General features: G+C 43.5%; 1 protein-coding gene across 1 annotated transcript in view; it reads right to left on the reverse strand.

Moving 5' to 3' along the window:
* The window catches only part of IGSF21 (immunoglobin superfamily member 21), a 447442-nt gene that overhangs the window by 20120 nt on the left and 402875 nt on the right, over positions 1–24447 (reverse strand). The window contains exons 5-6 of the mRNA XM_056795696.1: positions 17402–17517; positions 12916–13387 (exon numbers count right to left, since the gene is read on the reverse strand). Of these exons, the coding sequence (XP_056651674.1) occupies positions 12916–13387; positions 17402–17517 (588 nt within the window). The remainder of the gene's footprint in view (positions 1–12915; positions 13388–17401; positions 17518–24447) is intronic.

Below are 24447 nucleotides of genomic sequence, written 5' to 3' on the forward strand. Positions count from 1 at the left end.
AGATGGCAATACTGACTGGCTATGTTTCTTACCTATAGCTATACAGGTAGAGTGTGACTTGGACTCGAGTCTTCCCAATTCCAAGAATCAGTTATTATCATTAGTATATGACAGTTGTGTGATGGTATTCTATGGAGTAAAATGGTTTCTGTAGAATTAACAATGAATATCAGACAGGGGGCAGTTAGGGCAAGCTCCAGTGGAAATAGTATGGGTTCAGGACATGGGTTCAAATCCTGTCTCTGACATCTACTGCTTGTGTGATCTCGGGCAAGTCATCTAACTTCCCTGGGTCTCAGTTTCCTCACCTATAAAACAAGGAGGCTGGACGAGGTGATAGCTATGCTTTAACCAATGAACTTTTGTGAGCTCTCAGTTTTCTCAGCTATAAAATGGGGGTGGGGGGAGGGCACCGGTTCCTTGTGATGGAAAGCACTTTCTACATTTATGCGACAGGTAAAATCACTTTCTTTGGGCGAGTTACTAAATTCTTGGCTTCTGAGAGGCAGCCCCAACTTATGCTCACGTCATTTGGGGTTTTGACCCTCTGTAGTCCAGGAAAGCTGGGTGTGCCTTCTGTTCAGAGCTCTAGGTGCTGGGGATGGGGATTGGGGATAAGCAAGAGATCAGCCAGCTCGTTTGCCCATAGCCCGGCTCCGCTGCTGCTCCTCCTCCAGGGGTGGCCCCTCCCCGGCTGGCTGACACCCTGGGACGCGGGGCCAGCAGGGGGCAGCCGGGCCCTGCAGACCCTTCCCATCTCTGGGCTGGGCTCTGAGCAGCTGCTGTCAGCGTCTTAGCAGCAGATGGCTCGGCCGGCTCTCTCCCTCCCTCCCAGCCTCCCGAGCTTCCTCATCAAGATGTCGCCTCCGCGGCCGATCCAGCTGCCGTCACCGCCTCATCAAGTCCGTCAGCAGCTCTGAGAGCCTCAGCCCTGGCAGCTTCCCTTCCCCCGCTTCTCCCCTCCTCCCCCAAGAGTCTCTGACAGCACTAGAAGAGAGCTCCCAGCAGAGCCCCGTGCAGAGCACCCGGGGATGGGGTGGGGGCGTCACGGAACCTGCCCGCCACTCCTGGCTCTGCTCCTTACACTTGGCTGACCGGCTGCAAGTCGGTCCTTCTCTCCGGTCTCAGCTTCCTCACCTGCATGGCTCAGGTGGACCAGATTATCCTGAAGTCTCTCTTAGAGCTAACATTCCGTGTTCTAAGGACCCTCATAGCTCTGACGTTCCATGTTCTAAGCTCCTTCCCAGCACCGCCATTCTCTGTTCTAGATCCTTTCCAGTTCCGAAATTCTGTGTTCTAACCTTCCAGCTCTGACTTGCCATGTTCTAAGCTCCTCCCCAGCACTGACATTCTCTGTTCTAGATCATTTCCAGTTCCGAAATTCTGTTTTCTAACCTTCCAGCTCTGACTTGCCATGTTCTAAGCTCCTTCCCAACACTGACATTCTGTGTTCTAGATCATTTCCAGTTCTAAAATTCTGTGTTCCAGTCTCCCAGTTCTGACATTCCCCATTCTCAGAAATGACCCACTGATTTAGGGAATTCAAGTAGAATCTCCCATTTTATCACTTCCCAACTGCCTCATTTAATACATGAGAGAACTGGGGCCAAGAAAAGGCAAACCTCCTGCCTGAGGACCTTCTCTCTAGCCAGACCAGTTCCTTTCTTGGGGAATATTCTTTGTTCTCCTCCTCCCCTCCCCTCCTTCCTGCTCCCTACTCTCACTCCCTGTCCCTTCTCTGTCCTGTTTCCAGCCACCCAACAAGTCATCCAGGGTTTGAACCTATATCCTCTCATTTCTGTTCTGGAGCTCCCCACTCCCCATTGGACTATAGTGAGAGGCAGCAGGACAATGAGGATGGAAGGCAGTAGACCCTCCAGTGAGCAAAATTTAGGTTTAGTTACTGCCTTGGTCAGGCAGACTTCATGACAGGAGACGGGGTATTTAACTTCTTGGTGTCATTTGACAACTCTCGGTTGCTGCTATGTAGAGAGAATTCCTGTAGCGGGGTACCTCATACATGGAAGTTTTGAACTAAAAAAACCCCAACACTCCCAAAAAGTTGAGTCAGGAGAGCTGAAGGTCTGATACTGTCTCTGACCTTAATTCAATGTGTGAACTTGGAAAAGTCACTTCTGGGTGCCAGAACTCAGTTTCTTATTTAGACAATAGGGGAAACCACCTCTTATCCTTCTTGCCTACAAGAAATACTCTGAAAATGGAAAGCAGGACTCGGTGTAAAAGTACTTTACTACAAGGTAAAATTTGTACCCATTTAAAAGACTGAGTCCAATGGACTTTCCCTCCCTATCCCAAAGGCTTCTTTTTCCCTAACAGTGTGGTCTAGGGAGAAGAACTATGTTCATAAAGTCAAGAGATCTGGATTTCAGACTCAGCTTTTCTGTGGTCTTTGATGGGTTATTTTGCTTCCCTTTGCCTCAGTTTCATCAACTGTTAAACAGGTACAAGAATCCCAGCATTGCATGCCTCACACGGCAAACGTGTGTGAAAGTGCTTTGGAAATCTTAAGTTGCCAGAGAAATGGACCTTATGTTCCTCATTGGGAGTGGAGTTAGACCTCCAAGCTCCCTTCGAGTTCTCGATTTATGATCATATAAGTTGCTTATTTTGCCTAGTCTTTGAATTCTGTCAAATTTAAATTCTTGCATCAGCTCAGAATGTAATGAATTTGCTGAACACCTAAGTGGGAGTGAGATGGGGGAAGAAAACAGATAGGAGGAATCATAAGAGCTCCACATGGGGTTTAAGGTTTGAAAAGTTCATTCCTCATAACAACCATGTGAGATAGGGAGGCCAAGGATGATTATCCCCATTTTGCAAATGAGGAAATTGAGCATTAAGTGACTTGCCTGAGATCACACAGCTGGTAAGTTCCAGACCAGATTCAGATCCATGTCATAGGGCTATAAATTTAGAGTTGGGAAAAGGTCTTAGAGGTCATTGAATCCAACCTTCTCATTTTGCATAAGGGGAAACTGAGTCTCAGACAGGTTAAATGAGTTAGTGTGTGTGTGGTAAGATTCAAACTCGGGGCTCTATGATTCCAAATCCTCTATTCTTTCTCCATGATGAAATCTTTTGACTCTAAGGCTATCATACTTTTTTCTATCACAACATGTTTGTTCCGTTCCTTGCTCTGCCCTCTAGAAGCCCACTGTCTGGTTGAAATGGGCATCATAAGGACACAAATGGTCATGATGAACAGTGGAAAATGGTTAGAGATACCTGAGAAGTACCCACAAAAGGATGTTGGAATTTTGAGGAAAGAGAGATCACTTTCTACTGGTTCTAAAGTAGGAAACAGGAAAGATTTCCTAGACTAGGCTTCCTAGAGAGGTTGGAGGTTCCCCACCACTGCAGAAAGGGCTAGATGGGTTAGGACCAGGGCTGCTAAGGAGGAGATTCCTCAATAGCAAGGGTCCCCAAACTTTTTACACAGGGGGTTAGCACACTGTTCCTCAGACTGTTGGAGGGCCAGACTATAAAAACCTAACCCTAACCGGGCAGCAGTGTACACAGTGCAGAATGCCCTTCCCCAGATCGCCACTCACCATGCTGATGTCTTCCATTGTGCAGCCATATAATCCTTTGTTGTGGTGCCTCGTTCTCATTCAGTTACTCTCAGAACAAGGCACCACGCAAAGGATTATGTCACCGGAAGTAGTGCTGTACGTGAGTGACCACCACACACAGTGCTCCTCTCACTGACCTCCAGTGAAAGAGGTTCCCCTTCTAGAAGTGTGGTGGGGGATGGATACATGGCCTCAGGGGGCCACATGTGGCCTGCGGGCCATAGTTTGGGGATCCCCGCTCAATAGGGATAGGTCTGCTGAGGTCCTCTATTGTCTGAGGTTCATTGATGCTATAGAGGCAATGACCACTGAGTTGGGTTTACACAGTTTACACAGATGGGGAGGATATTCTAGTTAAAGGAAATTGCATCAGTCAAGCTGAGATGTCCAGAACCCAAAAAGTAGAAAGGGGAGAAGAAGAACCATGAAATACATGGAGATGGAGATGGGAAACAACTGAGGAATTTCCTGAAGAAGAATGAAGGCCTTTGGAGAAGGAAGCAATAGCTTGACCTCTGGAGTATAAGACATGAATTCACTGGTGCCAGCAAGGGAGAAACTTCTTCAGAGGAAGAAGAAAAATAAGTAATGGTAGTTGGTGACTTCTTCTTGAGTGGGCCGTCTATTTGGGGCTTTGATACAGAGAGAGGTCAGCTCTTTTCTTGGGGGCATGTAACTAGAACCCAAGGCTTATTAAACCAGATAACTATGCCCTCCTGCTGGAAATTCATGTGGATACAAATGCTGTTGTTAGATGAAATCTGGAAAGCATTGCTAAAGATTATGAAGTCGGATGAAAACAATATTTTGAGATGTTTTCATTCTTGCTCCTGATGGAAGGCAAATGGTTTAGAAGAGAAAGGCAGACTTGGGAATCGACCATTTAACATTTATTAAGCACCCACTGTGTTCCAAGCACTGAGCTGAACACCAGGGATGCAAAGGGAGGCAAAAGACAGTTCCCACTCTCAAGGAGCTCACAATCTAATGGAAGTCACCAGTTAGTTAAGAGGATGGTATTTTGAGAATGAGATTTGAATCGATGGGTTATGACTTAAAATCTCAAAATGGAAGGCTCTTTCTTGGTCAAGGACAGAGTATATCTAAGAAGAGTTTGTAAGAATATATTTTCCTGGAGTCTTGAAAGTCTGATAAAAAAGGCTCTCACTGAAAAGATCTGAGAAGAGGTAGTGTGTGGAAGGAGGACACTGCCTATGTGGTTCCAGCAAGCCAGGCATCAGAGAAAAACTATAATGTGAGAAGAAAAACTAACAGTAGAAACACTCAGACTTTCCTAAGAGATATAGGAGGTAACAATTAAATTCATGGCCTCAGATGTCAATTCAGAAGTGAAGTTTATCAGCTTGGGACACTAGAGAACCTGAGGAAGCAAAACTGAGTTCATGAGTTTCATTGATATTTTGTGGAATGAAACTCTGGATGAACTAAGGTCCTGAGCTTTAGAATAAGGCATATCTTTCCTTTTGGTACTTAAATGAGCAAGATCATCCAAAGGAGAGAAGAATAACACCATCTATTAGGAGGAAATACTCATGTGAGGTAATCTAAAGTGAGGGCAGAGAAATGTGGGAGAGAAGAGTTTTGGGGAAGTTAATGGATGCAAGAATAGGAGTGATCCCATTGCTGGAATGTACACTTGGATACAAAGAGTCAATGGGTGAGGAAGTCAGGAGACAGCTCACAACCCTGGCCCTGAGGCATGACCGAGTGGTAAAGGGGGACTTCAGTCATCTAGACACCTGTTGGAGCTCTCTCTTTGCCAAAGGTGAGCAGCTGATAATTTCTCGGCTCACTGTGTTGATCATTCCATCTTTCAGAAGGTGGAGTAACCAGCAATGGAATATTCTATCGTGTGCCTGATTACCACAAATAAAGATGAGCTGCTTGCTGGGGTAGAAAAGAGTCGATCTTGGAGAGGAAAGTGACCTCTCCATTTTTGTGGCAGAGGGTGAGGGAAATTGGGTATAATCTGATATACATCCTAGATTTTAGGAGAGACACTTCAAATGGTTCAGGGAAGGCATGGAAAGGATCTAAAATTTTATGGGTAAAGTCAACCCATGAAGGATGGGATGTGCTTAAGAATGAGGTTCTGAAGACAAAAAGAGAAACAGTTAGTATGAGAAGTTGTCTAAAAAAAGACCCATGTAGGTGCATAGGGAACATATCAATCAGCTCAGATTAAAAAAAAAGGCACAAGGAAGATGGAAGAAAAACCAGGTAACACATTTCATACAGAAGGGTGTCAGCATCCCTTAAGAACTGCAGCAAGTGCGCTAAAGCTTAGGATGAGCTAAGGCTGCTGATGACAACAACAATAACAAAAAGATTCTTCAACTCTATTGGGGGAAAAGAGGAGGATTAAAGAAGGGATAAGATCAGTGGGGGGGAAGTGGAAGGGGATGGTGAGAACAGACATCAGAGGAAAGACATTGCTGTTCAGTTCCGATTTGGCTTCAGTTTTTTTTTTTCTGCTGAGAAGAACGATCTTTGAATTAGAGATATGGCACACAGATGGCTGACAGGGAGCTGAATTGAAGTTCCAAATAAGTAAGACGATACTAAGATAGTACCAGACTAACCTTGATGGGTTTATGTCCCTTGGCCTGGGTCCTCAAGTATTAAAAGAACTGGCAAATGTGTTTGCTAAACTGCTGTCAGGAATGTCTGAAAAGTTTTGGAAATAGAAGCATCATAGGATTAGAGAAGTACAAATGTTGTCCCAATTAAAAAAATCCTTACCTTCTATCTTAGCATCAATACCAAGTATCAGTTCCAAGACAGAAGAGTGGTAAGGGTTAGGCAATTGGGATTAAGTGACTTGCCCAAGGTCACACAGCTAGGAAGTGCCTGTTGACAATTTTGAACCTAGGACCTCTTGTTTCTAGGCATGGCTTTCTATCCACTGAATTACCTAATTGCCTAATCAATTTTTTTAAAGGAAAAATCTAATAATTACGAGCAGGTTGTAGATCTTGACTGATTCTTGGCATATTTCTGTTATTAAAGGGATAGCTACTGAATACCTAGAAAAGGAAATAGCAGTTACAAAAAGCAAGCAAGAACTTCATCAAGAACATGTTAACCTTATTTACTTTTTTCCCTAGGTTACATAGTTTGCCTAGATTTTAGGAAAATATTTGACAAAGTTTTCCAGTTTTTTCTTGCAGATAAGATGGAGATCTGTGGACTACAGGATAGTACAGTTTCAATTCTTAACTGGCTGAAAAGCTAGACTCAAACAGGAGTTAGCCAGAAAGGAGGTCTCTAGTGGACTGCCCCAAGCATCTGTGCATGGTCACTTTTATCAATGATCTGAATGAAGGCAAAGGATCATAGGATCATAGATTAGAACTAGAAGGGACATTAGAAGTCATAAATCTCTAACCTGTCATTTTAAAGATGAGGAGATGAGTTGCCCAAATTCATAAAGGTAGCAAGCAGCAGTGGCAAGACCCAGATGGTGGCCCTTTGGCTCCTAACGCTAGCACTTTTCCCACTGTTTGTAAATGCTTATAAAATTTGCAGCTGACATAAAACTGGGAGGGATATCTAGCACTCTGGATGACTGTCAGGATTCAAAAAGATCTTGACAGGCTCGAATGTTGAGCTGAGTCAAATAAAATGCAATTTAATAGGGATGCAATTTAATAGGGTAAAGCTTTGTATTTGGGTTTTAAAAAAGTCAACTTTACAAGTACAAGATGGGTGAAATGCCAGTAACAAAGACATTGGCATGAAAAGGGGGGTTTAGTGACATGAAAGAGCAATGCTAGGTCAACAGTTTGATGTTGCAGCCAAGGAAGCTTAGTATAACTCAAACTCTATCAAAAGGGGCATTTAATAAGCATCTACTATATGCTAAGCACTTTATAATTAATAGTCAATTTGATCCTCACAATAACCCTAAGAGGTAGGTGCTATTATTAGGTAGGTGCTATTATTATACCCATTTTGCATTTGAGGAAACTAAGGAAGAAAGAAGTTAAGTAACTTGCCCAGGGTCACACAGCTAACAAAGTGTTTGAGTCTGGATTTGAACTCAGATCTTCCTGCCTCCAGTTGCAGCACTCTATTCATTGCACCACCTAGCTGCCTCTAGCTGTGTACAGTCTAGGACTGGAGAGGTAAAAGCTCTTATCTTTGCCCTCGTCAGATTTTATTGTGTATAGTCACAGAAGTCACATTTTGGGAAGGGCATTCATTAAGCTGGAGAGCATCTCGGGAAAGGCAACCAGGATAATGAATGGTCCTGAGATCCTGTCATATGAGAATCATTTGAAGAAACTGAGAATGTTTAATCTAGGGAAGACTCAAGGCAGGAAGGGGATGAGGTGGGGGGGGATATAATCACTGTCTTTAAATATTTGAAGCCTTGCCACATGGAAGAGGTATTAGACTTGTTCAAGTTGGACTCAGAGGGCAGAACCAGGAGCAAAAGGTGGGAGGTGCCAAGAGACAAATGGAAGTTTTCCTTAAGGAAAAACTTTCTAACATATTATTCTAATGTGGAATGGGCTTCCCTCAGGAGATAATAAGTTCTCCTTCTGGAAATATCTTCCAGCAAAGACTGAAGAACAATGATTTGCCATGTAGGGTCTGGATTAGGTGGCCTCTGAAGTCCCTCTCAACTCTGAGATTCTGTGACCCTGTGACATCATCTTGCTTTTCCAAACAAACCACTCAACTGGAATATTCCAGAGATAATTTGACCACTTCTCTGCATCTCACCATCCTAGCCTATTCCAGGAGACACTCCTAAAAAGATCTTCTAAATATCTTTTTCTCCCTTCAAAGCTCAGCTCATGTCTTCTGCCTTCTGAGAAGCCTCTCTGCATCCTCTCAGTTAGTCCTCTTTTCTTCAAAAGATAGCTTTGAATTTTATTTTTTCATTAAACATGTTTTTTTACTCCCCCCTCCTCAAATATAAGCTCCTTAAGGGCAGGGACTGCTCCCTAAACACCAAACATGGTGCCTAGTCCATGGAATGAACTTGTGAAATTACTGGTATAGAATTTCATGATGAAAAAAATCCCCTCTGCTAATAAATGCTAATCAGTATTTGCTCTGTACTTTAGCATCTTCTCTGCTCTTTCTTTGTTTTTGAAGAGGACCGATGACTTCACAGAGCGATATCTTGTGTGTGAATTAGTTTTTAGTGAGTGAGTTATACAAAGTCATCAAAGTCTAGTAACAAGACAAATGTCAAGATGGTTGGCAATAGCCCTGGGATGCAGGGGTTGATCGTGCCTTCTTTGATGTCTTGACCAAGTTCTAAGTGCTCCATAGTTCCTGCTTCAGCTGCCTTAATGGTGGTTGGAACAAATTGTTCTCATTTGCCCATTCCACAGGGGAAGCCTGGGATAGCCACCCCCTACCCCAACTCACCAACTAGTTTGAGGTCTGTTGGATACCCTACTTAGAAGTTAAGTTTCTTGCCCATGGTGTCAAGACTTGAACCCAGGTCTGCTTGATTCCTGGTCAGTTCTTTATCTACCACAACATGCAGCTTCTCTGCCTTGCTTATAGTAGGTGTGTCTTTAATAAATGTTTATTGAATTGAATGGAATAGCTATGTTAGATCGAGTTAATAATCAGCAGACATTTAGTGTATCTCTGCTACCCAACACCACTTATACATTGCAAAGTCTTCCTACATATTTTATTTCACTTGAGTCTCTTTGACATTTGTGTGAAAGAGGAGAGTCAGGAATCATTACATCTATTTATAGATAAGGAAACCGAGGTCCAATGAGGAATATAGGTCATTTCTAGGACCCTAATCTATACCTATTGCTTCTAGAATCATAGGATCATAGATTTAGATCTAGAAAGGACCTGAGATGTAAATTTCATACAATTTCCTCGTTTTATAAATAAACTCATTAAATGACTTGACCAAAGTCTCATGGCTAGTTAACTGCCAAGTTGGAATCTGAATTCATACCTTCTTTCAAGTGCCCCATGACCTAGCCAGAGCTCTTTCCATGAACCCAAATAATCACTACCTTTCTCACCAATATTCCTGGAATGACATCCTGGTATGTGTGAGACCTGCCCTTGGTTACCCTCTTTTCTTTCCAAAGCCCCTGAAAAGGGACAGCAAGGTAGCACATGGGAACCTAGAATAAGAGACAGGAATGGCAGCTACTCAAACAAGGGCGGTAGTTCATTGGCAAAGTATTGGCAAGGGGAAGTGGTTTAGAGTCTAAGGATCAGAGTTGTTAGGAGGAGACACCTCAAGGCTCCATTCACCATGAATCCCTCTGAAGTCTCTGTCTGCCATATCTCTCTTATCTTTTTGGAGGAGGCAGATAGAAGAGGAATTGATCTTTTGGACAGCAAATGCCTCAGCAAAAAAGAGAATTGGCTTTCCTTTATCCTTGGACCTAGAGCTGAGGAAATGCTTCATTAAGCAGAAGTGGCAGCTGGCTGGCTGGTTCAAGTTTTTGGAGGCGTAAAGGAAAGGAGAAAGAATCAGAGGGATAAAAGAAGCCAGAGAGGTAAGTGGGACTAGCCAATAGAACAGGCTGCGATAGTGGTGCTCTCAAGGAAGGATCACTGCATTTACAGTCAGGAGAGCTAGATTTGATTCATGGCTGTGTTATTTGCAACCTACCTAGGTGTGTTTGGCACATGGTTTCTGCTTTCTCAGCCTAAGGTTTCTTTTTGGTAAAATGAAAATCCTGGACTGAATCAGGGGTTCTTAACTTTGTGTGTGTGTGTCCTGGACCCCCTTGGCGGGCTGGTAAAGCCTATGGACCCCATCTCAGAATAATGGCTTTAAATGCATAAAATAAAATACATAGGAATACAAAAAAAAACTATATGAAATTTAGCTGTCAAAATATTAGAAAGAACAAGTCGTCTGTAAGAACCTCTCAATGATGACCTCTCAGATATTTTTTTAATTCTGTCAGTCTGTGTCCTAAGGTCCCTTCTGTCTCTAAATTCTATCATTCAACAGTCTTAGGATGTGAGGACATACTGAGAGGGGGAATGGCTAGGACACTACAGAGACACCATATATTCAGGACCTCATGAAGCCCAAATAGGATATGGAATGGTAGATTGAGACTGGATTTAGAGTCAGATCATCTGAGTTTAAGTCTTCCTTCTATGACCTTGGGTAAGTCTCTTCCTCTCTCCCTGACTCAACTTACTCATATGTAAAGTGAAGAAGTTGGACTAGATGCCTCCTAAATACCCTCTTAACTCAAAAGTTATGATGTTGCTCCAGTTGGAATGGGTCTCCTTAGCTATGGATTTAGGCTTCTGAAGTGTTGCGTTCTGTGGTGAGACCCCTAGATGGCTCTCATCTCCCTCCCTGGGGGGTGGAGTAGGGAGCATTTCCTGAAAAATTTGAAGCTTTTTTGAAAAACACAAAAAACAAAAACAAAACAGTTATCCTTACCTTTCAAACTTACAGTATGGCCATTAACTTTACCACAAACATTATTGAAATTTCAGAATCATGGAATTTCAGAGTTGGAAGAGACCTTAGTGACCACACAGGTCAACCCATACTTGAAAGGAATCCCCATTATAACCACCAATTCTCATAGCAGTTCATTCCACAAGGAGACAGCTCTGATGATTAGAATATTCTTCTTGACACCCAGCCTAAAGTGGCCTCTTTGCATTTATCTTCTAGGCTTTGCTTCTGATTCTGCTCCCTGGAGCCACATAAACCATATCTTACTTCTTCTTCCATATGGTAGCCCTTCAGATATCATGCCCCCCACCCAAATTGTCTCATCTCCAAACTAAATATCCCCAACTTCTTCAACCAATCCACATCAGACAAGACTCAAGGCCCTTAACCATCCTGGTTGTCTTCCTCTGTGTTCTCTCTCCATCTTATCAATGTCCTTCCTCAATGATGCCTAAAATGGAATACAATTGTACTGGTCTGATCATGAGAGCAAGACTATTTATTGTCTCCTTATTTCTGGAAACTCTGCCTCTCTCTATTTAAAAAAAAATCCTTACCTTCTTTATTGTGTATTGGTTCTAAGGCAGAAGAATAGTAAGGGTTAGGAAATGGGGGTTAACAGACTTGCCCAAGTTCACATAACTAGGAAGTGTCTGAGGTCAAATTTGAATCCAGGATCTCCTGTCTCTAGGTCTGACTCATAATCCACTGAGCAAACTAGCTGCCATCAAAGAATACATTGCCTTTTTTTTTTGACTGACTCCTACTGATCTTGTCATCCACTTAGATATCCAGATCTTTTTCCTAAGAAGCAGTTTCTAATTTCCACCATTCTGTTTTTGTGACATCACTTTTTTGACCCAAGTAGAAGACTTTACATTTATCCCTATTAAATTCCATCTTTTCATTTCACTCTTATGGCATTCAGTACATATTACCATGCATATATACAAGATTTCAAAGTAGGGAATGCATTGTACTTAGACTCAGGAAGTCCTGAGTTCAAATAGATCCTCAGAGACCCTGGGAAGTCACTTAACCTCCATCTACCTGAGTTTCTTCACTTATCAAATGGGGATAATAGTAGTATCTAATTCCCATAGTTGTTGTGAGGATCGAATGAGATTTTACATATGTATAGATTCACACACAGATATATACACATATTACTTTTCAGACTTACAAAGGGCAATGACCATGTCTAACTCCTCATTATATCTCTGCTCCCAATTACTCCTCCACACAATTTGTTGCCTGCCACAAGACTTTGTACATAGCCTTAATAAAAGCTTGTTGATTTGAATTGAATTGTTGAATTGAATTCCATTAATTAGAAACTTCCTCAGGGTACAACTAAGAGGAGGGGTGTGTGTGTGTGTGTGTGTGTGTGTGTGTGTGTGCACAAGATGCCTAGTGTCAGAGCTAGATCTTGACCTATTTGAGGATTTATCTCCTATTTTAGGATATTTCTGTTCAACTCCCAGAGTCTTCTGGAACACCAGAAAGAGTCATAAAATATCTGAGCTGGGAAGGACCTTAGAATAGACAATGTTAGAGTCAGAAGAGACCTCACACCTCAAGTGTGCTTGGCTTTGGTTTAGAACATAAGAGGCGGACCTTGGCTTAGTAGACCTTCCTCTAGTGTTTCCAATCTTGGCTCAACAGGCCTGGCTCTGGACTCTGGTGATTCTGATCACACTTCCATATTTCTACCTTTTCTTGACTCTGGATCGTACCCTCCATGTTGATGACCCTAGTCTGGCACTCTGATCTTGACTCGGGTCTATTCCCACGCCCTTCCCCTTGACTCCCCTTTCATGCAGTAAATCTGAAAACTCTGAGACCCATTTCTTGATATGGTCTTACCAAGTGTGACCTCAGCTTGCATGGGCATGGAGAGAGCTGGGTGCTTGACCTCACAGCTGAAGAGGGCCTCATTGTCCACCTGGGGGTTGAGGGTCCAGGTGAGCAGGGCACGCACCTCCACAGTGCCATCACTGCCTGGGGCACGGCTATGACGCAGAAAGTAAACAGGCTCTGCACTGTGGACCCAACGGGGGAACTCCCGGCTCACCACAGTCTCTGGGATGTTCTCAGTTGTAGGCTGGAGGACGAGGCTTGGGTCCGGAGTCAGGCCCCGGAAGGGTCCCTCAGTATAGGGATGCCCACCCCTGCCCTCAGCATCCAGCAGGGAGAGCGATTTCTGCATCTTAGTATCATCCAGGTCACGGTGCAGCAGGCTACGAAATGCTCTGCTATCCTGGAGGGCCGCTGTCCCAACTGCAGGTTCTGACAGGGACACAGCTTCAATGGGCTCCCCATCTCTTTTGAAGTAAACCTGAAAGAGAAGGGAGGAAGTGATCAAAAGAGGGATGAACTCTTGTCTACCTCTCCTGGTTGGCTCTGAACTAGCCAGAGGATGGCATTGCTCAAGACCCACCCATTTCAGGATGCCTTCCTAGATTGGCTTTGTCCATTCTATTCCCTCCAAGCATAATCACTACTCCGACTTCTCTCTATATTTACTCTCAACTCTTAATTATCCACTAGTGGATTATTCATTCTTTGGCTGATTTGTGGCAAAGGTACCATCCTAAACTACCTTCTCCACCACAGTCAATAACCTTGAATATCATCTTGTTTCTCTTCTCCAGATACATCATGGGACCCAGGCCAATGGCCAACCCAAATGATATTTTAATTCATTGCTGTTTTGGGTTATTCAGGCAATTGTTTCCCAATCTTGGCCCAGAAAACTAGGAGGAAGCTTGAGTTTTATCCAGTAAATATGCTCTGGATGAACCTAACTCACATTTTTACATATCAAATACTATCTCAGATGCGCTGGGGGTGGGGAGTGTGTGACTAATTAAAGGACTCTCCAAGTGAGTCTGTTTCTAATGGGAGGAATTGTCTCCCAATTCATCTGTTGCATAAAATCTGATTTTCCTATCTGGAGGTTGTTTAATGTGAGGTGTACAATTATAGCTACAGATGAAGCATTTTTAAATGTCTCTTTGGGTGGGGTATTTGTTTCCTCCTTTAGTCTGGAAGCTGTTTCTCTTTCCTTGGACTAGTAGCAACCTGAATATAAAGTCTGTGACATTTCCAACAAGCGCAGGGCCTCTTCCCTGAGGACAGGGGCTACGTCTTGCCTATTAGGCTTGGGGCTTACTGAAGGCTTGACTGTTGCCTTCATCAAACTAGTGGGGTGGCTGCCTTAGGGTAGGGACTGTATGTTCCCCATTAAACTAAAAGTTCCTTGAAGGCTGAGACCCTAGAGTTATAGTTCACCCTAGAAGTTTACTAATTGTAAGACCATAGGCAAGTCTCTTAATTTCCCTGGGCCTCAGCTTCTCATCTGTAAAAATGGGTTGGATTAGCTGAATTCTGAAGTTCTTTCCAAATATGGGGTTTCTTATGAATCCTATGATACTTATAATTGTCCTTCACCAAGTTGGAAGCAGACTTCCTAAGACCAGGGACTGTGTCTTACTTATCAGATTGATTATTTCCCAGAAGCAGGAACTATATCTTCTCTAACAGACAAGTTTGCTTCCTGGAGGCATGGATTGTGGCTTTTTCCAAAGGAGGATATGCCTCATAGTACTTAGCCCAGAACTCCATATTTAGCCAAAGTAACAGGCACCAGAGGTGAGCCACACTTGAACACCTTGGTGGCTTCTTGGGAAGGAACTTAGTTTCTAAGCAAGAGGGTGGGAGCCATTGTAAAGATAGATATGGAGGGGAAATTAGAGAGATGTTGGAAGAAGAAGTGGGAGAGAGAGAGAGAGAGAGAGAGAGAGAGAGAGAGAGAGAGAGAGAGAGAGAGAGAAAGACAGACAGAAACAGAGACTGAGAGAGAGAAAAATAGAGAGATTGATAGGGAGGTAGAGAAAGAGACAGACAGAGACAGATAGAAAGAGGGAGGAATGGAGGGAGAGAGAGACAGACTGAGAGATTGAGAGAGAGAAAAAATAGAGAGATTGAGAGAGAGGGAGGGAAAGAGACAGAGAGACAGAGAGAGAGAGGAAGGGAGAGAGAGAGACAGTGAGAGGAGGGAAGGAGAGAAAAACAGAAAGACAGAGAGATTGAGAGAAAGAGAGAGGGATGGAGGGAGAGAGAAACACACAGAGAGAGATAGAGAGAAACAGAGAGATTGATAGAGAAAACAGAAAGATTGAGAGAGGGAGGAAGTGAGAGATTGAGAGAGAAAAAAACACGAGAGAGAGAGAGAGAGAGAGAGAGAGAGAGAGAGAGAGAGAGAGAGAGATTAAAGTCTGAACAGGTGTGCCTGTGTGGGAAGGAGATAGGTGTATAGCTCTGGAGAAAGAAAATTGTCCTCTAGCTTTCTCTTCTAATGGGGAATTCAAGTTTTGAGCTGCGGAATTTAATTCAATTTGTTGTTTTTATATTTTGGTACATACGCCCAGAGGCCTGTGGGAAACGGGTGTCTCTTTAATAAATCGAATAAATAAATCGATGGCTGCTGAGGAGGGGGGTGGTGTACATGTGAGAAGCATCTCAGAGGGAAGCTGGGTCCCAGGAGATGGAAGGTAGGGGAAGAAAGAGCAGAAGAGAGAAGAGGGAGACAATGGAGATGAGAGAAAGCAGAATTAGCGAGGGGGAGGCGTGTGTGTGTATTGGGGGGTGGGAGGTGAAATCAAATACAGGAGAGGCCAATCTGTCAGGGTTTATAGCCTCCAAAAATGAATGTCGCTTGCACATAAAGGACTGCTTTGGGTTTTTTGAAAAGTGCTTCAAAAGCTGGATTGTAATTTATATCAAAGGATTCCTCTGAGCTTCCAACATCCCAGGCAGATGCAAGAAGCTCACAGAATATGGGGGGCTGAGAAGCATTTTTTAAAAAAGGGGGGATATTTGATCGTGTAAAACCTTAGAGGTCTGGCCCTTCTTTCAAGGGCCTTGAGGCATTTTTGGCAACAGAGGGGGGGGGCTGGGGGGTGGGGAGACATTGAAAATAAGCCGGCAGGATCCTAGAGGGGACCTGCCAAGGATACCCTTGGAGGGCAGCAAGCATCTCTCATTGGACCATTGTCACTATCTGCTGATGTTAGGGGTTGGTGGGTGGTGGGTGGGTGAGAAGAGAGTATATAGGAGGAATAGAGTTGGGGGAACAGGAGTAGGGGCTTAAAAGTCTTTCTTTTTGTACCCCAACTTCTCTGGGGTCTAAGAGCTCTCTGTTCTTTCCACTAAGGCCTGGGGAGGGAATTTGATTTTCTAGTAGAGTTGATATAGGGTCACTCTGACTTTTAAATCAAGGAGTATTTGTACCCCCTGTGGCAAAGCAACAACAAGGCCTTTGGGAATGATCACAGAATTAAAAGGTGAACAGAACCTTAGAATCTACTCTTCTTATTACCTAGAATAAACTGAGCTCTAAAAGAGATATGACATGTCCAGGTTTCCAGGGGCACTAAATAGTATATCACAGGATCTAAAGGCCAAGGCTCATAACTCTAGAATTGGAAGGGACCTTGAAGGCAGTCTAATCCAGGCTCCTGATTTCATAGAAGAAGAAACTCTGGCCCAGGGAAGTGACTTAAAGTGACCTAAAGTGGCTTAGGTAGTTAACATCACAGCCAGAATTCAAACCCAGGTCATGATTCCAAATCCAGGGCCCTTTCCAAAATACCAGACTGTTTTTACCTCTGTAGCCCGAGGGAAAGAGGCTTGTGGAGAAAGTCTTGAGTCAGATTTCTCCTTGATTCCTGTCTGTCTTCTTCCATCCTGTTTCCTTCTCCCAAATCACCCCAGATTAGCCCTTTCCAACCACCCCCTCTGCCAACCACATTCAAGTTTCCCTGTAAAATACTCATGACAATGAGAACTGGGAAAAATTATGGAGGTCTAAAGGATATTATAGATGATAAGAGTCTCTCCCTTATCTTTCTTTCATTTTTCTCAGTCTCGGTCTTATTTTCCTCAGGCTGAGAAGAGTCTTTAGCTCTGGGAGACTGGAGGAGAAGGAAGTTGGGAGGGCTAGAGGAAGGATGGGTCAGGTCAGTGTGAGCAGGTGGGATCCAAGATATAGTAGATGGCTCATCAAATTACAGGCTCAAAAATTGGAGGGGACTTGAGAAATGATTCAGGCTTACTCTTTCATTTTCTTGATGAGGAAACTGAGTCTCAGAGAGGGTTAGTGGTTTTTCCAAGGCCATATAAGTAGACAGTAGAAGAGCTGGCCTTCAAACCCAGGACCTCAGACTCTAGGAGCTGATTTTGGCCTGGTTGGTAGCCAGGTTGGCCTCTCTGATCCATTCCCACCTCCCAGTTGGCCCATCATTTGGAATGTCCAGGGATCGGGATCCCCACACATGAGCATACTCACCACAGGGGCTGGCTTTCCTCCTGACACAATGCAGACCAGGGTAAAGTTCTGAGCCTGATAGCGGCTGAATGGGGCAGGTGTGTCAGCAGCCACCACAGCGATGGAAGTGGGAGGAGCTGCGAGGGAGGCAAAAGCAGGTGGAAGTTCAGAGAAACCCTGGGCCAATTTCGGAGGCTTCTGCTTCACCTGGGCAGCCACTAAATCAGCCTTTCCTCCCATACATCCTTCAGAAAGCTTTTTGTGAGTCAGTAATGAGCATCCCACCCAGGGATCACTAACGCTTTATTTTGTATCTCCCTAATGAACTTACCAGGGGATGTTCCATGATCTCTGATTTTAGGACCTTGGAGAGAGCCACAGTCTCTACGGAATCAATATAATCAGGCCCCAGAGAGTGGCTCTAGAGACTTAGGGGTGCTGGAACCCAAAGGGAGGATGATATGGTTTCTTTTCATTTGGAGGTGAGGTGGGAAATTCCTCAACACCCAGAATTTATCATCTTTTCCCTCCTGGAAGGAGGAATGCCATGATCCCTTCAGTCTACAAGTCCCCTATGTGTATGCAGCTACTCTCCAGAACCTTGTGCCAATAAGATGATCACAGTTTTAAGGCAGGGCATTTAGGTACCCCAGTGGATAGTATCAAGGTTGGTCTCAGGAAAACCTGAGTTCAAATTTGGCCTTGAACATTTACTTCTTTGTGTAATTTTGCCCCACTTAAATGCAGTTCATGCTCAAGCCAAGATCTCACCCCATGATATTATCGGTTATTTTCAAAAATGAAAACGAAGGATGAACAACAGCTGTGTGACCCTGGGCAGGCCACTTAACCCTGTTGACCCCAGTTTCCTCATTGTAAAATGAGCTGGAGAAGGAAATGGCAAACCATTCTAGTGTCTATCTCAACTGTAGTCATGAAAAAACAACTGAACAATAACAATAAGAACAAGATTATGGGCTGAAACTTCAATGGTCCCTCATTTTACAGATGAGGAACCTAAGGCTGGGAGAAGTTAAATGACTTGCCCTAGATTGCAAATGATGGAGATAGTCTCCGAATTCAGGTCCTTTAACTCTAAAGTTGGTCCTCTTTCCCCTGTATTGTCCTGCCTTGAATACATGTTTGTTTCTTGTCTCTATAGACTAGAAGTCTAAGTTTCTTGTCTCTATAGACTAGACTTCTAGTCCCTATAGACTAGAAGCTCTTTTAAAGCAGGGACCATTTTAATTCAACTCTATCTACAAAAGGGAACACAGGGTTCCATGTAGTAAGCAGATAACCATGGAAATAAAGTTTGTTGAGTAACTCATCAAGTCAATTAACATTCAATAAACATTGACTAAGCAGAGAATCCTGTGCTCCAATCGTTACTGTGACTTCATTTTCAACAAACACTCATTAGGCACCTTATGTATGCCCAGATGTCCTCCAAAGTCTCATCACTGTGTAGAGGGCACTGTGTGTTCTTGGCTAGGCACAGTTGGGGGAGGTACTGTCCTTGGCATGGGTCCAGGGTGGGATATCTGTTGTCTTGAGGGCCAGCCTTGCTAAGTTCAGAGAAACACATCATCAGGCTGGCTGGGCACAAATGTTTCTGCCCATAGAATCTCACCAGGACAATATGCTGTCATACACAAAGAGTTGTGATTGGGATCATTGACTCAATGGATGGTCCACATGAATGAAACACTGGCACCTCCAAATAGTATCTGAACAGGAATCCCCTGTATAAAACATTTTATCTAGTGGCCATCCAGCTTGTTGTGCTTGAATACCTTCAGAGAGGGGGAAGTTCACTACTTCCCCTGTCATTCTATTTTGGTGAAGTTCTCATCATACAGCAATTCTTCTCAACACCAAGCCTACATCTGATTCTTTCTAGCTTCCACCCATTGCTCCTGGTTCCACCACTGGACCCAAGGAAAGCAAGGTTAATCTGCTATCATTATGGTCAATTGTCTAGATGGTGGAGGAGAACCATCATCTCATCCTCCCACCTATATTCCAGTTCTCTAACTTCAACATGGGATAATTCAACCAAGGTTAATTTGGTGGGTCCAACTCTGGGGTGATTTCCAGGCTTCTGACCTTACAATTCAGGCAACTTTACACAAGTAACTAAGGAATCCTTGATCCTCAACTTCCTCAACTGTTAAAAATTATGAGAGAAGGGGAAGGTAGGTAGATTCAGAGTCAGGCCTAGAGAGGAGAGGTCCTGAGTTCAAATTTGATCTCAGATACTTCCTAGTGAGTGACCCTGGGCAAGTTGCTTTGCCTAGCCCTTACCATTCTTCTGCTTTAGAACCAATACACAGAGGGAGGTATCATGCCTGTTACACCATGGAGCAATGATAATGATGATAAAACTAGCTAGAATTTCTATAATGATTTAAAGTCTTCAAAGTGCTTAATGAATATTCTGTCATTTGATCTCCAAGACACCTCTCTAAGGAAAGTTCTCTTTTTATCTTCATTTTACAGTTCAGGAAACTGAGACTGAGAGAAATTAAATGACTTGACCAAGATCCCATAGTATTTATATGAGCTGCAAGCTGCCAGTATCAGTAAGAGGAGTGCTTCCACCCCTATTCCTTCTCTGGGATGTCCTCAACCTCAAATGGAGAGACAAGATCTGTAGCCCTTCCAATCTGGGATAAAAAGGGCTTGGAGTCCTGGCATCCCAACAGGGAAGGGTTGCCATTGACTAGGCTTAGTAGGGGAGATTGAAAATCCCACATGGGAACTCCGGTTTGGCTTTTGTCTTTCTCTAGTTAAGGGCAAGGTCCTGTGTTAGTCTCTTGGTGTGACAGGAAATCAGAGAAGGGAAGAGATAACTCTGTGTGATAAGTCATCTTTTACTTATCTGCAGATTCCTTTCCTGGTGATTGTGCCTATCAAGAGGGAAGGCAGCCAAGAAAGAGGATGAAAGAAAAAAAAGGCTTCTGAGAAAACAAAGCAAATACCATGGACTTTAGGCATTAAAATTACTGTGTGCCTGGCACCATGCTAAGTGCTGAGGATAAAAAAGCAAGGCAAAGGACAATCCCTGCCCTCAGGAAGCCCACAATCTAATGGGGGATGGCGACACATAAAAAGATTAAAAGGGGGGGATAGGAGTGGGGAGAGAGAAGAAAGGCAGCAGAGGGATAAAGTCTTGCAGCCTTGCAGCAGAAATGATGAGGAGCCTGAAATGGGATCTGGGAGAGTTTTCTGATGTCTACCCTTTCCTATGTGAAGGAGGAAGGAGGTCCTAGGGGCAAAGGGTGCTGAGGAAGTGGGAGCTTCAGTGTTGACTTGATCTTGCAGGAAGATGAGCCTGCACTACACAAGAGCTCTCTCAGACTTCTCTACTCTTATTCCATGCACAATTTGTATTTCACCATAACTCAGTGAGACAGGCACCACAGAAATCATTGTCCCCTTTTTCCACATGAGGAAATTGAAGTAGAATTTGAACTCAGGTCTTCCAGTGCTTTGTGCACCATGGCACCACTTAATTGGGGGCAGCTAGGTGGCACAGGGGATAGAGTGCTGGGCCTGGAGTCAGGAAGACCTGAGTTCAAATTCAGCCTCAGATACTTGCTATGTGTTTATGGGCAAGTTACTCAACCCTTATTTGCCTCAATTTCTTCAACTATAAAATGGGGACAATAATATCTATGGCACCTGTCTCACTGGGCTATGGTAAAACACAAATGAAGTAGTATCTGAGAAGTACTATATATGCATATATACATATTTATCTGCTATTATTTCATTCCATTTTCTCTTCCTCTTCTGATGTTCCAATGTCCTTTTCAGCTCTAACAGTCTTCAAGGCTGCAACATATGTTCACTCATTTCAATGTACATCTATATGATCGTATCCACGCACCTACATACGTAAATCCATGTTTGGGAGATCAGTAGCCAAGTCACGCATGCCACCCACACAGACCCTGATCAGAAGCTCTGTTTCTGTCCCTCGTTCTATTTCCGAGCAGGTGTTAGCAATATGTACAGTTAATCAAGCCCGTCAGACAATAACTGTTTTCAATTGTATAGACTGTGACACAATCCCTGCTGCTAATATCATTCTGCACAGATCGGCCTCCCCCCACCCCCCTTCCAATAGAACTTAAACCTGGGACTCACGGCATCTCGGGCGACTGTCGTTTTAGTATTTGCCCACTGTCTCTCAGCGAGATGACTCCAAGCAGATGCGATCTGGAAGTGAGCCCCAGCTAAAGAGGCTGTGAATGCCACAGAGAATTTCATTGCCTAACTTCTGTTAACCTGGTGTCACATATCCTTCTCTACCTTGAATTACAGAATGTCAAAGCTGAGAGAAGTCTTAGAACAGAGAATGTCAGAGCTGGGAGGGACCTTAGAACAGAGAATGTCACCTTAGAACAGAGAATGTCAGAGCTGAGAGAAGTCTTAGAACAGAGAATGTCAGAGCTGGGAGAGAGCTTGGAACAGGGGATGTCAAAGCTGAGAGAAGTCTTAGAACAGAGAATGTCAGAGCTGGGAGAGACCTTAGAACAGAGAATGTCAGAGCTGGGAGAGAGCTTAGAACAGAGAATGTCAGAGCTGGGAGAGACCTTAGAACAGAGAATGTCAGAGCTGGGAGAGACCTTAGAACAGGGAATGTCAGAGCTGGGAGAGACCTTAGAATGCAGAATGTCAGAACTGGGAGGACCCTTAGAACACAGAATGTCAAAGTTGAGAAGGAGCCTTGGAATGCAGAATGTTAGAGCTGGGAGAGGGCTTAGAACACAAAATGTCAGAGCTGAGGAGAACTTTAAAACAGATATAGGAAGATGGAATATATAGGAATATAGCAGAGGTACACAGTACCTAAGAAATAATTTAATTCAATTCCCTTATTTTTTCAGGTGGGGAAAATTTTTCAGGGGGGATCTTCAGTATGCTAATCTGTTGCTGATTGGTTAAAGCGTCCTTAAATATAAGCCAGGGTGTACTTAAGGAAGACAAACTGGCTTTAATGTCTCTGTGAAGTGAATTCAATTAGGAAAAAAAATATTCTGCTCTGTGTTATGGAATCAAACACAAATGACCTTTGCAGGATCTGATATTTTGACCACCTCATCCCTGTGTCTCTTTGGGGCTCACTACATTTAGAGCCCAAACTGTCAGGAAATGTGGAGTCTTCATGATTATGTATGACATGCATTGTTTATACCTGGGATAGAAGCCTTGGAAAAGTCCTTTCCAGGGTTTCTCTGTGGAGCTGATATTCCCTCCAGTCCCCCAAGTACCCACTTTTTTGCCAGACCAGGGATCTCAGTACTTCTGATCTCATTAATCACATTGCTTTAATCAATGAAGTTTTTCTTGGAGGGAGGGAGAGAATGTACAAATTTTCAGGGGTGGGTGGGTAGGATTAGAAACAAGTTGCAAATTACATTATTTGCAAAAATCCATTCTTTCCTCTTGGCATGCCTGGTCTATTGACTGTTTCCTTTTCAATCCTGCTCTATTCATTATACCCATTTCCACCCCTACCCCCAACAACTTGTTAATGCAAGTGTCCATGAATATAAATGTTCCTTTTAAAACCTCTCCTTACTTTTCTCAGTGTCCATTACTTGATGTCCTCATCCTTATCCCTTGTCAATCAATGTCCTGTCTGCTCTATCAAGACACTGACTGAAACCTAGCCCCCTTGGGAGCCCCAATGGCAATTCATCCAACTAACAATGAGAGTTCCTTCTGCTCTTGTTTCTCTAGAGCCTTGCTGGTGAAACCATGGAACACCGTACACAGCTGGCACTCAGGGAGCTGCCCTTTTCTCCCTCTTCCCAGAGCCAGAGGACATTTTTCACATGCCCTACCCCTCTGTCCAGCTGCCCAAAGCAAGCACTTTCTCTCTTAATTCTCTCTGGTAATCAAGGGCTCCTAGACAACTTGAATCTGACCTATGGGCACTCCAACTGGGAAAAGATTTGCCAACCCTGCTCTAGAACCCTTCAATTCCCTGAAAATCCTCCTAGCTCTTTGTTATTTAGGTAATCTGGCTCACATAGAACCAAAGAAGAAATCAGAGAACATAGAATTGTTAAAGTCAGATGTCTTCTCTAAGTTGCAATTTTCCCATTTGTAAAATGGAATGATAATAGGACCTACTACACAGGGTTACTATAGGGATCAAATGAGAAAACATAAAGTCTTTTGCAAACCTCAGGGCACTATGTAAATGTCAATTCTTCTCATTTTTATCCTCCTTATCTTTTTTTTGATGGGGTTCCTGTAGAAATGGTCCTAGGACAAATTCACTATCCTGCTTTTATTATTATTGTTTTCATTGGAGTTGGATTTTTTAATGGAATGGAAAGAAGGGAAGGATCTTTGAATAGAAAACATTAGAATATAGATTGTTAGAGCTGGAAGGGAACTTAGGAACACTGAATGACAGAAGAGACCTTTGAATGGGAAATGCTTGAATTGGAAGGAGATTTAGAATACAGAATGACAAAATTGGAAAATACTTTAGAATCTAGATCATTAGAGGTAGAAGGGATCTCTGGACAGAGAGTATCCCCAGGAGTCTACTGCAGCCAGACTGAAATGGAAAATTCATTAATAAATTCTCATAGTGAATATTAAACCTTGGAAATTGCTCAGTGCTACAAAACAGGACTTCAATTATTGCTTTGTTGATTTTTCTGGGCTTAAGAAAGGGATATAGGGGGCAGCTGGGTAAACTCAGTGGATTGAGAGCCAGGTCTAGAGACAGGAGGTCCTGGGTTCAAATCTGACCTCAGATACTTCCCATCTGTGTGACTCTGGGCAAGTCACTTAACCCCCATTGCCTAGCCCTCACCAGTCTTCTGCCTTGGAACAGTAGTGCAGTAATACAGTATTGATTCCAAGATGGAAAGTAAGGGTTTTGTAAAAAAAAAAGTGATGGAGAAAACTAATGCAGATTAAATTTACATTTATTTTTCCCTCAGAGAGCTAATTGTTCAATATTCATCAGGATGTCTCTGAAGAACTGCCTGTGAGGAACCATAGACCCTAGAATATCAGGGCTAGAGGGGACC

Source organism: Monodelphis domestica, chromosome 4 (assembly GCF_027887165.1).
Source record: "Monodelphis domestica isolate mMonDom1 chromosome 4, mMonDom1.pri, whole genome shotgun sequence".
Taxonomy (NCBI): domain Eukaryota; kingdom Metazoa; phylum Chordata; class Mammalia; order Didelphimorphia; family Didelphidae; genus Monodelphis; species Monodelphis domestica.